Source organism: Tamandua tetradactyla, chromosome X (genome assembly GCF_023851605.1).
Source record: "Tamandua tetradactyla isolate mTamTet1 chromosome X, mTamTet1.pri, whole genome shotgun sequence".
Lineage (NCBI taxonomy): Eukaryota > Metazoa > Chordata > Mammalia > Pilosa > Myrmecophagidae > Tamandua > Tamandua tetradactyla.
The window spans coordinates 130,608,293-130,620,752 of NC_135353.1; the positions used below are offsets into that span (position 1 = coordinate 130,608,293).

At 35.6% G+C, this 12,460-nt stretch overlaps 1 protein-coding gene across 8 annotated transcripts in view; it reads left to right on the plus strand.

Annotated features, from left to right (window-relative positions):
* The window catches only part of CASK (calcium/calmodulin dependent serine protein kinase), a 533,324-nt gene that overhangs the window by 465,075 nt on the left and 55,789 nt on the right, over window positions 1-12,460 (plus strand). For all 8 annotated transcript variants that reach the window (XM_077145443.1, XM_077145445.1, XM_077145446.1 and 5 more), the window contains exons 12-13: window positions 3,744-3,821; window positions 6,283-6,363. In XM_077145443.1, the coding sequence (XP_077001558.1) occupies window positions 3,744-3,821; window positions 6,283-6,363 (159 nt within the window). The remainder of the gene's footprint in view (window positions 1-3,743; window positions 3,822-6,282; window positions 6,364-12,460) is intronic.

The following is a 12,460-nucleotide window of genomic DNA, read 5'->3' on the forward strand; positions in this document are numbered from 1 at the left end:
TTGGCTCCTGCCTCAGGGTATTACTTCTGGGTCCTCATGCTCTGTGAACCCTCTTAGACAGGGTTTATTCAAGATTACTCCAGCCAGGTTACCTTCTGAGGCAACTCTTTGGCTCATGGGAAGCATACACATTCTTTCCCCAACATATTACAAGTGGGCTGCCCTGTTGCTAGCCTCTCACCCTGCCATCAAAGGCTCCGGCTAGAAAAGAGACAGTCACGAGTCTCTTTTCACTTAAGACTCCAAGCATCACATGTCAGGATACCTCAAGAACTCTCACAGGGATGCTTCCTGGTGCACCAGGCTGGACCTATAAGTTTCTGCAACTCAGAAAGTATTCCTCTAGAGAATGAGATAGTGTGTTCTTCTCAGTGGTACCTCCAGCTTCTATGTGTGTTTCTTTTGGAGCATCCCCACCATCCTTTGAATGAGGTTGAGGGCAACTTCCTCTCCTTTCTTTCCCCACAAGAAGGAAAAGGGAAAATCAAATACTTGCTTTCCTTAGACCTGTGACTTCTACAAAGTCCTGGCTTCTGCTTAAATAAGCTGAATAGGATGCTGAGGTAAGTGTGGAAGGATCATTTCGGTCTCCTTAGAGCAAACCCTGGAGGGGCTGTCTGGCAGCTTCCTAGCAGACTTGGTACCACGTACTGCTTGTTGGCATCAGCTTTGAGTAACAGGTGAAGTCCCAGATCGCGCTATATATATTCTTTATTCAGGAAGACAGTAAAGAGTGTTAGCAAAAGCAAAACTGCAAGCCTTCCTTTGTTCGTAAAACCCATCTACCTCTTACTTCCCCTCAGACCTTGACAAAACTACCTAGATTTAAAATTAGAGTCCTGAATATCAGCTTGAAAGCAGAATACAATATGAATATGACTCATAAGAATGAAAAATTGAAAACCATCATATTTCTGACTAGTGTTTTTAATCACGTTATAATGTTACATTGCATTCAAATTTTTCCCACTTGGTACTTCTTACTTACCTGCTTCGCCACGTTTCTCAAATGATTTGCATTTGCTATATGTATCCCTAAAATATTATGAGTCTTTAAGGCAGAAATACAGTCATAGACATATAGTAATGCATATCCAGATAGTCCCCAGCTTAGGTTGTCACTGAGATGCTTTCTAATTGATATTTCTGGGGACCAAACTACTCTCAGGCCCCTGAAAGATTATGCTGTCGTAACCTGAGCCTTTGGTTATATATGTCTTTGGAACTTAATTAGTTCGGTGAGGATAGAATGAATAGACCCCACTGCCTATACATAGAAGGACCTCAATAAATATTGGCCAGATGAGTAGGTTGATATGTCAGCAAACCAGAAGGGATCACTTCATCCCTCTGATGGTTGCAAAGTAAGCACATTCCCTACCCATTCCTGCCTTAGTTCTCATTTGCCCTTTTGGTTAATGAGCAGGCAGTTGAAGTTTGCCATGTATTCTTAGCCATATGGACACCATCCTCTCCATCCAGTGCCCACCTTAGGAACTCCAGTCTTTGTGCTCTCCTATGGACTGGAGAGGCAGAGCCCAATGACCGTACCTCAAGCCAAAGGCCCCTTCTTTTAATTCCTTCTTACTGTATCTGCCTTTGATATTATTAAGCATCCCACCTCCCCTTCACCCCACCACTAGTTCTGCTAATCTTTGGGTAAATGTGTGATTGAATTGGATCAGACCAGACAAAATGAACACAGGAAAATTTGATCTGACACCTTCCTTGTTTCAGGGCTAAAGTAATGAGAGTCCAGGCATCTGCATACTATCTGTGAAATTGTTGTAAGGCATGTGGTTCTCACTTTACCGCTCTGTGCCTCAATTTCCTCATCTGTAAAGTGGGAAAGATAAGGGTGCCAACCTCATAGGGTTGTTTGAGGTTAAATGAGTGAATATATGTTAAGAGTTTAGACTATTAATTAGCATGTAGTAAGTACTCAATTAAAGTATCCCTTATTGTTGTTGTTATTACATGCATTATTACTCTCAACAAGTTCTCCTATGACAGGATGAGAGCACTTTGGGAGGTTGTGGGCTTTTTGTTGCTTTGTGAGTAAAATTTAATGTGCATTTATTCAGTGGGTAAAAAGAAACTATTCCTAATCCTAGCTGAATATTTTTAAAGTAGTGTTAATAATAGTCCTTGACTGAGAGAAAGAAAAAAATTTTTTGTGGTGAAATTTGGTATTATAAGGTGGCAGTGCCATCAACTTATAAAGTCTTTAACAGGGCCCCAGCATCTTTAGAATCTTCACAGACATCGTTCCTTCTTCTTCTTCACCCTCCAATTAAGTTTGCTTTTTACAAAGAGGATCATTCAAGATTTTAAAAAATATTTTCATTGCTGATTTGGGTTTTTATATTTTGTTTCGGTTATTAGCATAACATGTCAGGTAATGGCTTATGTGTCAATTTTTAAGTTTTATATATTTTAAATATGTTTTTTAACTTAAGATAACTTTGTTTTTGTTTTACTATTTTTTGTTGCATATGTACAGTATTTCATTTATTTCTATAGACTGATCTGGGAACCTAATCACTATGTATAGCATTATTTCTATGGGAAAATATATTCCCTAGTTCCAAATTTCAAAAACAATCTTTATTGATATAAACTACTCAGAAGATGAAACTGCCCATGTATGTTCTGTACGTAATTTGGGCAAATGTTCATGAGCCATCCACAAATCACTTGTTCTCTAAAATGTTAATGTTTAAATATAGCAGTATTTTACTAGTCTGTCAATACTATTTATTAATCTCAGGTTTAGTAGTACATTTTAAATTAATGTCATTTGAAAATGGTCACTAAATATTTACAACTCATAAAGAGTTATCTTCCATCAGTATAAACAAATCTAACTGGACTCTATTTACAGTCAGTGTTTGATGTCTCAACTAGCATTGGTGTGCACGTAGGGGTGGGAAAAAAAGACCAAAGCAAACAACAATAAAAAATCCCCACCTGTTTTAGAGAAGTTAGAAAATAGAAATGTTAACCCTAACCAGGATAATTTTTAACTTTTCACTTTTCAAACATACTTCTGAATATGTGACATTTTGTTTGAAGTAGATATTAATGTTCTAATTGTGTTTCTAAACTACAGAGATTGTTTTCTAAAGGATGAAATTAATTTTCATCAGAAAATAGAACTTTGGATCATTTAGATTTGTAGGGTTTTTAAAAATATTTAGTTTCTTTTCATTGTCTTTCACATTCTGAATTTGCAAATTCAGAAGGAAAAAAATTTATGTCATTGGTTTCATCCTGAAGGATGCCAGCACCGACACTGTTAATGAACAGCCCTAGAAAAACAGGCATAAACCTTTTGTGGGAACATTCCTTCCTAGAAGGATTTGATTTGCCCTTTCCCAAGATTTAGGTTTCTGTGAAAATTCTTTCAGACATGTCTTGGCCAGAAAGCATTCTTTCACTTTACTCCGTGTTCGTATTCATGTTATTGAATGTTGCCTTTATCAGAGGGAAAAAAGCTCTGTAATTGATGAATTTAAAATGCCAAGGAAGTTTCCACATTGATGGAATTTAGGACCATCTATTTTAAAAAGACTCATCTTCCCACAAGTTTTGTTGAATAGGAGATTATTAACAAGAAGATCCCACTGAAATCGTCAGCCAGCCTTTTTAAGAAGAAAATATTAGTTAATGAAACGATAAATATGAAGCTCTGAATTATAGCAAAGGATTGTGAGTATTGATTGAATTTTCTTTGTTTTTAGCTATATGACAAAATTAACACAAAGTCTTCACCACAAATCAGGAATCCTCCAAGTGATGCAGTACAGAGAGCCAAAGAGGTAAGTGATATATTTTGTAAAAGTTTTGGGATGTCATATTGAAAACATTTCTGCTTCATATTGAGAGGCAGTTTTCTTGGAGTCACAGTTTGACTCATCATACTCAGATTTGGTATTTCTAAGTTTATCACTAAATATTTTATACACAGAAAAGAAAGAAATCTCAGCGGCAACCATGCCTAACAGGTTTCTAGTTCTGTTTTTATTATGTAAGCTTGAATATGGTAACATATGAATTTTACTTCTCTTTTTCTTTTAAGTTCTTTCACTATACATAGTAGAAATAGACATACTATGAAAATTTGAGTTGCTTTTTAAAGTTGGTAATGTTTGAAAGTTAATTAAATATTTAGAGCAATTAAAGGTAATGAGTTCAAAAAAACGATGAATTGTCAGTTTGTGTACATGGCTGTATCTCTCATAACATTTTTTTTAACTTTTTTATTATAGACACATAACATTGCAGAAATTTTGGAAAACAGAAAACCACTCATAATCCCATCATCCTAACACAGTAATCTTCACTTTTGCATATCATTTTCCAATTTGAAAATAACTGTCTATTTGCATATAAATTTTTATATAATTGCATTTAAAATGTATCTATTTTTCTACCTAATTTTATATAATGATTTTTCCATGTTCCTACTTCGTCATAAATGTAAATTCTAATGACTGCATAATTTTTTATATTAAATTATAATGAGTTGGCAGTTTCTCATTGTTATGCACCTCAATTTCTCTCATTTTTTGTTGCTGTTGTTGTTTTATTTCTCCTTTTTAAAAACATTATTTCTTTGTAAAGTGAAATTACTAAGGAAAAGACATAGTCCCTTCCCTAGTAACTTTTAAACACAACACTGTATAGAATATGTAGTGCATTGACTGAGAAACAAAGCAGACAGCATGAAGGTTGCCAGGTCTGCTCACTCTGTCAGGGCACCAGCTAGGAGATGTTATCTCTGATTTTACCTACCAACTGCTCTTTGAAAACAATCAAGTTATCACTAATAGGTTCCATGAGTCACCATCCTATCTTCATAATAGCCGCATAGATAAAAGCAGAGACATTGTGGGGCAATTCTTTGTCTCAAATGAACAATGAAAGTCTATGGGAGAGTTCAACCTAGCCATGCTTAGGAGACCAACTTCTGTACTTAAAATCATAGTCTGTGAGAGTAGTAAGGGACTCAGAGAATATGTGGGTTAATCCTTTTATTTCACTGGCAGAGAAACGTGAAACATAAGATAAACTATCATTTATCATCATTAAACAATATTAATTAATAGCATAACCAGCAATGTTTAATGGGAAATTTGGATAAGAAAGAAACCCTCTAGTTTTTGTTTGTTTTTCCCAGAGGAGAAAGTTGAGTAGTATAGAACAGTATAGGTATGATGCTGAGATCTAAGCTGTAAGCCAAGTGACCTCACAACTTCCCTTCCTGCACCAGTATGAAGCATTGATAAGATTGTCACTGGTAAAAGCTAAAGTTTCCTAATGGGTAGATGACTTGTGTGCCGCTGGCATTCGGTCCTTCTGAAGGAATCCTCGATTGGTAAAAAGTTTGGAATTAGATTGAGTACAATGTATAAGAGGCTCTGTGAACGCATCTATAAACAGAGCAGCAGCAGTATGTTTACTCTGAAAAAGAACAGAGGCTTTCCTCTTGGCTTACGTTGCACAATTAAGTCTTACGTAAAATCTATCCTGGTAACAAGGAATAACTTTTGAAAGAAAGATTGTTTGAAAACAGCCATTCTACCTGGTACGTAAGAGTGTTAAGCACTAACTAGTGAAAAAAATTTGAGTGGAGGGAGAAAAGAAGGTTGGTTGGTTGGTTTTTTTTAATCATTCTCTTGGATTCCCTGGCAATTAATTCTAGGAACCACTGACAGAGATGTGGTTTTCTTTACTGGGGAGCTGAATGTGGAGAATGAAATTAGTCCTCTCAAGTTGCAAGGCAAATTACTTAAGGTTTCTTTTTTATTATTTAAATTGGTTTGTTGGGTTTTTTGTTTGTTTGTTTTGACCCTAGGTCATTTTGTACTTTCTAAAAGGAATTGATATTTCTGTTAATATAAAAGAAAACTATTATTGACTTTTATTATAGATTCATTTTGATGGTGAGTTTGAAAAGAAATTTGCGGAGATATTTTCCCATTAAATTAATTAAAATTGCCTAACCCTGCAATAAATCTGTGTTACAGACTTGTCATTTTGTTTTGTATTTTTCAATAACCTCTTGGATTATATACAGAGACTATTATAGCAATTTGATTTATCATTTGTTATCATCTACAATTTTTAATATACTAGTATATATTAAAATGATGAATTTTTCTCAAAATAATTGTTTTACCTGCCAAAAAAATCAATTCATAATTTTTGAAATTTAAAAGAATTTTATATCTTCTAAATCTTATGTTTATAGTATTATATATCTTGCTTAATTTTTAGGTATTGGAAGAAATTTCTTGTTACCCTGAGAATAATGATGCAAAGGAACTAAAGCGTATTTTAACACAACCTCATTTCATGGTAAGTAACAATTAAACTTCCATAAAACTAAAACTTCACTTTCAAAAGAAGATTTTTATAAACTCCTATAAAATATAGCTTGCTTCATCAAGTGCATTTTTAGCCATATACTATCAGACTGTTAAGATTATAATAGTAGATAATGCCAAATACATTAAGATTCTTTTGTTTATGTTGTGTCACAGTTGTAAAGAAACCTTTTTGAAGTGGCTTTTCATGGACTGTGTAGCTATCAGACAAGAGATTTACTTCCTTATAAAACAGTCCTTGAGTCTCTGGAACTCTTTATGTACCTTAAACCATACACAGCTAAAATTGAGAAGACAATTTTCTCTAATAAAGAATTCTCTGAATCTAGGTGGTGTATCAGAAGAATTACATCTCTTTTTTGACAATACAAAATCTTTATACTTTCTTCATTTCTACTGTATGGAAAATGAGGATAGCACCTGTATTTAGCCAATTATTATAAAACCAAATATTTATGCACAAAATTCAAAATTGATAAGTTAATTTTCTGTAGACAAAGGTCTATGGTCATCTACTTAACTACAGTTCAAAAGCATGATTACAGATAGAGATTCATGTCAAAATATGTAACTTTTTAAAACATTAGCCACATTGGTATAAATGGAATGTATGTAGAAAGTGGTAAATCCAGCTGACTGCCCTTTGGGAGAAAGTCTGATTTAAAACTATGGTTTTATTACTACTAATGCAGGTTACAGTTAAAAACAATACTAACAGTGTAATATATGTGTCATATCAATTACTTGTAAGTGTTTACATACATGATATGTGTGGATACAGTATTTTTAAAACTTTGACCAATCACTGAAATAGTTTTGTCCTCAAAGTAGCTGCCATAACTCTCCCATCAAAGCATTAAAGGCAGTGAAGTCTTTCTGTCTTTATTCCTTATGATAGCAACAACTATCCAGTGAGTTATAGTAGGAATTCAGATTCTGTGCCTGTTGGGTGAGGCATTTTTTATAACATTGACTTGTAAACACAACTCAGCTCAAATCCCACCTCTGCTGTCAAAATCTCTCTTAACATCTCTTAAATCCACATTACTTTCCTCTTTTCAACTCTTTTTACACTTGTTTGTATTCACCTGCTTAATATTCTAATACATGCTCCATGTAGGAGGCTGGCCTACCAGAGCAGGTCACTTCACTAGTGAATGGGTATGGGCAGAACTTCTATGTCCACCCACATCTCAGCTTAGCTTTGTTGTTCTTGCTGAAATTATGATCTTATTTAATCACTAATATTATCTGTGTTTCACAAATTAGTATCCTCAAGTTTGGTGAATCACAAATATCAAGAGTTAACTACCCTTAATATTGTCTGGTTTCCTGATAATTTCATATATGTGGACCATATTTCCCCAGATTATAAATAAGTCCCTCTATTAGTCAGGGTTCTTTAGGGAAACAGAAGCAACAGTTAATAACTGTAAATACAAGATTTTATAAAAATATCTCACGCACCTGTGAGGATGTACAAGGCCAAATTCTGTAAGGCAGGCCGCAAGGTGGCAACTCCAATGAACATCTTCAATGAATTCCCCAGGAGAGGCTGGCTGGCTGAAGTAGAGATGAAAATTCTCTCTTCTAACTTCTCCTTTTAAAGCTGTCAATTGATTGGATTAAATGTCTCTCATTGCTGAAGATTTCTTAGTTGATTATAGATGTAATCATTCATAGATGCAATCAACTTTCTGATGATTTAAGTCCATGAATTGAACTCGCAGTAATGGTTGAGACAGAGCTTGCTTGACCAGACAACTGGGCACCATTACCTAGCCAAGTTGACACAAACTTAATCGTTACAGTCCTCTTTAGACATTGTGCCTTTTGTAGTGTAGAAGAATTTAAAACTGTGGATTCAGATGGACCTAGAGTTGAAACCCAGCCTTGCCGCCTATATTAGTTTGCTAAAGCTGCCAGAATGCAATATGGAATGAATTTTAAAAAGGAAATTTAATAAGTTACAAGTTTACAATCCCAAAGCCTACATATGTTCAAACTAAGGCATCCAGAGAAAGATACCTTGGCTCAAGGAAGGCGTATCTGGGAAGGCATGTGGCTGGCGTCTGCTGGTACATGTTCCCTGTTCATTGCTTCCAGCTTCTGATGCCAGTGGTTTCTTCTCTAAGTGTCTGTGGCCCTTCACTTAGTTCCTGCGGGACACAATTCTGGGTTCTGGCTTGCTTAGCATGTCATGGGAAGGCACATGGCGATATCTGCTGGGCTCTGGCCGTGTCTAGGCGTCTGTTCTCTCTATCATCACTCTAAGCATCTCCAAACATCCGTGTCTCTGTCAGCTCTGGAGCACTTGTTCTCCAAGCATCTTCATCTAAGGTTTCTTCAAAGTGTTTCCCCTTTTAAAGGACTCCAGTTAACTAATCAAGACCCACCTTAAATGGGTGGAGTCACATCTCCATCTAACCAGAAGGCCACACCGACAATTGGGCACACCACATCTTCATGGGGATGATCCATTCAAAAGGTATCCACCCTACAATATTGAATGAGGATTAAAGAGCATGGCTTTTCTGGGGTACACAGTAGTTCCAACCTGCACACCACCTAAGCTCTGTGAATTTTGACAGATTAAGCTCTATGAGCAACCTCATGGAGTTGGGATAAGAATTAAGTAGGCGATCTATGCAAAGTGCTTACCACAGTGCTTGACATATGCTAAATACCTAATAAATGTTAGCTAATAAATATTATTAGTTACTCCATAGTGTCTGTCATGTATAGGGCACATAGTAAGTTCTCAGTAAAATATTGACTTGATTAGAAACATGTCCATTTGCAGATAGGTTAGCCTCTCCTCATCTGATTATTCTGCACAATGTGTTTTCCTTAGATGGAAACCTGTACGTTTTTGGACAGATATGTCTGTCTATAAATTGCTAAGTAAGCCCAGCTCAATTCAGAGATTGACAGGCCATTTGAGACCAATAGATCTTTCCGTTTTGAAGTAAGCTAAATAAATAAAGTAGTGCATAGCCAAATAAAAACTGTTTGCCATGTTTGAGGTTAAGGGTTTTTTTCAAAATCATTAAAGCTCAGATAGCCCCATGTCTCACAACTTACCTACTTTCTAAGCCTTGATTTATTTTGCTTTTCTGAAGTCAGAGAGAAGTTAATACATGCATTACTTTTAGTAAACATTTTCAGAAATAATAAGTCTTACAATTTCTTGAAAACCTAGCTAAGTGCTTAAAAGACATTTTCATTCGTGCATTTATCAACTATGTACCTGCCTAATATATTCCAGGCACAATACTAGGCACTAAAGATATAGTGGTGACCAGGACAAGCAGGATCCCTGCCCTCATAGAACTTCTATTCTGTTGGGGATGGCTTGGGGAATGATGGGTATGGGAGGTCAAGACAGACAGTGAGCAAGTAAACTAATTTTTTCAAATTATTTTATAATTTCACATAGTGATGATAAGATAACTATAAAGAGAAGAAGGATAATGAGACAGAGATGATAGTGAAGTGGTAACTACTTTAGACAGTCAGGGGAAAACCCCTCTGAGGAGTTAACACTTGGGCTGAGACTTGAATTATATGAAAGAATCAGCCCTCTGAATGTCCAAGCTTTTAGAAAAGCAAATCCAGGCAGGAGTTTTGTAGGTTCAAAGAACAGATATAAGGCCATTGCAGCTGGGATTTAGTAAACAAGGGAAAGAGTGGTACAAGAGGAGCTCAGAGAGCTTGCCAGAAGACAGACCAAGTAGGGCCTTGCAGGCCATGGTAAGGAGTCTGGATTTTTTCCTGATTGCAGTAGGAAGACACAAAGTGATTGCAAGCAGGGAAAATATCCAGTCTGTGCTTTAGAGATCTCTGGGACTGAAATGTAGAGAATGGCAAAAATTAAAGAAGACCAATTAGGAGACTATTGTGGGAAGTGGTAGAGGCTTAGGGAAGGATGGGGATGGTGAGTAGAGCTTGGGGTTCCATTTTGAAGATGGTTGGATACAATAGGACTTTCTGATAATTGGTTGTGAGGTGGTATGATTAACCACATTTTACAGTTCCGTGAGGAAACTGAGTCCTAGAAGGGTAGAGAGACTTGCTTCAGCTCGCCCACCTGGTGAGTAGCATTGCTGTGGTTCAAGACCCACATCTTAAAAAAAAATCTTGCTGGCTCCAAAGCCCATGCTCTTAAAAATGGGTTGATTTGTAATGACTGTTAGTTTGTATATAAATTCAAATTGAGCCCATTGATTCATTCCCAAAGAAACATGGATAATGTCCTTTGTGGGAAATACAATTCTGAGCTATATATACTGTGTTTAATGAACAAACTTTTAAATGCTGGAGCTTTGCATCTTATAAGCATTTTTTTTTTTTTTTAATTTTTTTTTTTTAAAGGAAAGACAGAGAGAAGGAAGGAAGGATAGAAGGAAGGAAGGAAGGAAGAAAGGGAAACATCTTTAAACATTTTCTTGTTTTTATTGTACTTTGTTTTTCCGTTTTTTGTTACATGGGCTCGGGCCAGGAATCGAACCGAGGTCCTCCGGCATAGCAGGCAAGCACTTTGCCCGCTGAGCCACCGCGGCCCGCCAGCATTTTTAAATAATGACTTCAAAATCTTATTTTCAAAGAAATATTAATAGCTGACAGGAAGTATTTTAATGCTCATAATATTTTTATTACCTAAAGTTTTGGAGTTATTCTTGGCTAATTTATAATTCCACACTTATTTGCTCAGTTATCTGGCTTTTCTTTCTGGTCATTATAAAATAATGATTTAACATTGAATTACCTGACACTTAAAATACAGATACTTATAAATATTTACAATAATTATAGGGAGGATAAATAAGTATAGGTTTAAATGGTTTTTAATATCTATAGTCTATCTTTAGAGGTCATGATAAAAAATATTATCAGACTAATCCTGTTTTCATTTATTGCATTTGAAAAACTGATTCCATTTGAAAAATTCCCTCTTTATTTTAATTGTAAAATATGAAGCTTTAAGGATAAAGAGAAATTTTTTATGCATTAGAATATAAAACTAATGCTCTAATTTTTTCTTTAAGAATAGAATCTAGGGCAGGCCACGGTGGCTCAGCAGGCAAGAATGCTTGCCTGCCATGCCAGAGGACCCGGGTTCGATTCCCGGTGCCTGCCCATGTTAAAAAAAAAAAAAAAGATAGAATCTATAACAAAATTTTTAAATAAATTTTGCATCCTACTTTTCCAAAAACATGATGGTTAAAATCATTGTAAGTTGAGGCAGGCAATGGTGGCACGGTGGCAGAGTTCTCACCTGCCATGCCAGAGACCCAGGTTCGATTCTCTGTGCCTGCCCAAAGTCATTAAAGTTTCATTTTTAAGTGGTAAATTTTATGATTTGTAATTAGAAAGTCAGAGAAATTACTTTTCACACCTAAAATTCGTATTTTTCCTATCCATTCTTTTTTTTTTTCATGGGCAGGCACTGGAAATCGAACCCGGGTCTCCAGCATGGCAGGTGCCTGCTGAGCCACCGTGGCCTGCCCTCTATCCATTCTTAAGTAGTCAGACTGTTTCTTACTCCAGCCTGAAGTTATTAGTTGTTTCATGCATATCCTTACTATAGTACAAAAAGTATTTCTCTCCTATTACATGATTCTTCTTAAGTAATTATAACAATAGCAGCTACTTCAAATGGCTTTTATCTTTGCAATCTCTAAGTGGCCCTTTTTTACCCCATTAAAATTTGTTTTAAATTTGAGCTTTAGGTTGAGTTTCATTTTGTGGTAGCAGTCTTTTACATTTGGCAGCAGCAAATTGTGGTTAACAACTTGAATATGACCTTACTTGGTGACGTAATTTGAACATTTTTCTTTTAAAGTTCAATTTGGATATTATTTTGTGATCGTGGGCTGACCCTTCCTTATAAATAATACATTAAATACAAGTATTTACTTATATAATTTTTTGGATGGCTGAAAGTCATTTGCAAAAGCAGCATAAACACCTTCTCCAACCCATATAACTTCAAACACTGGCATTTAACTGATGAAAGCTTGATTATCTGTTTACATAGCTATATATCCTCCAGTCATACAAAATAT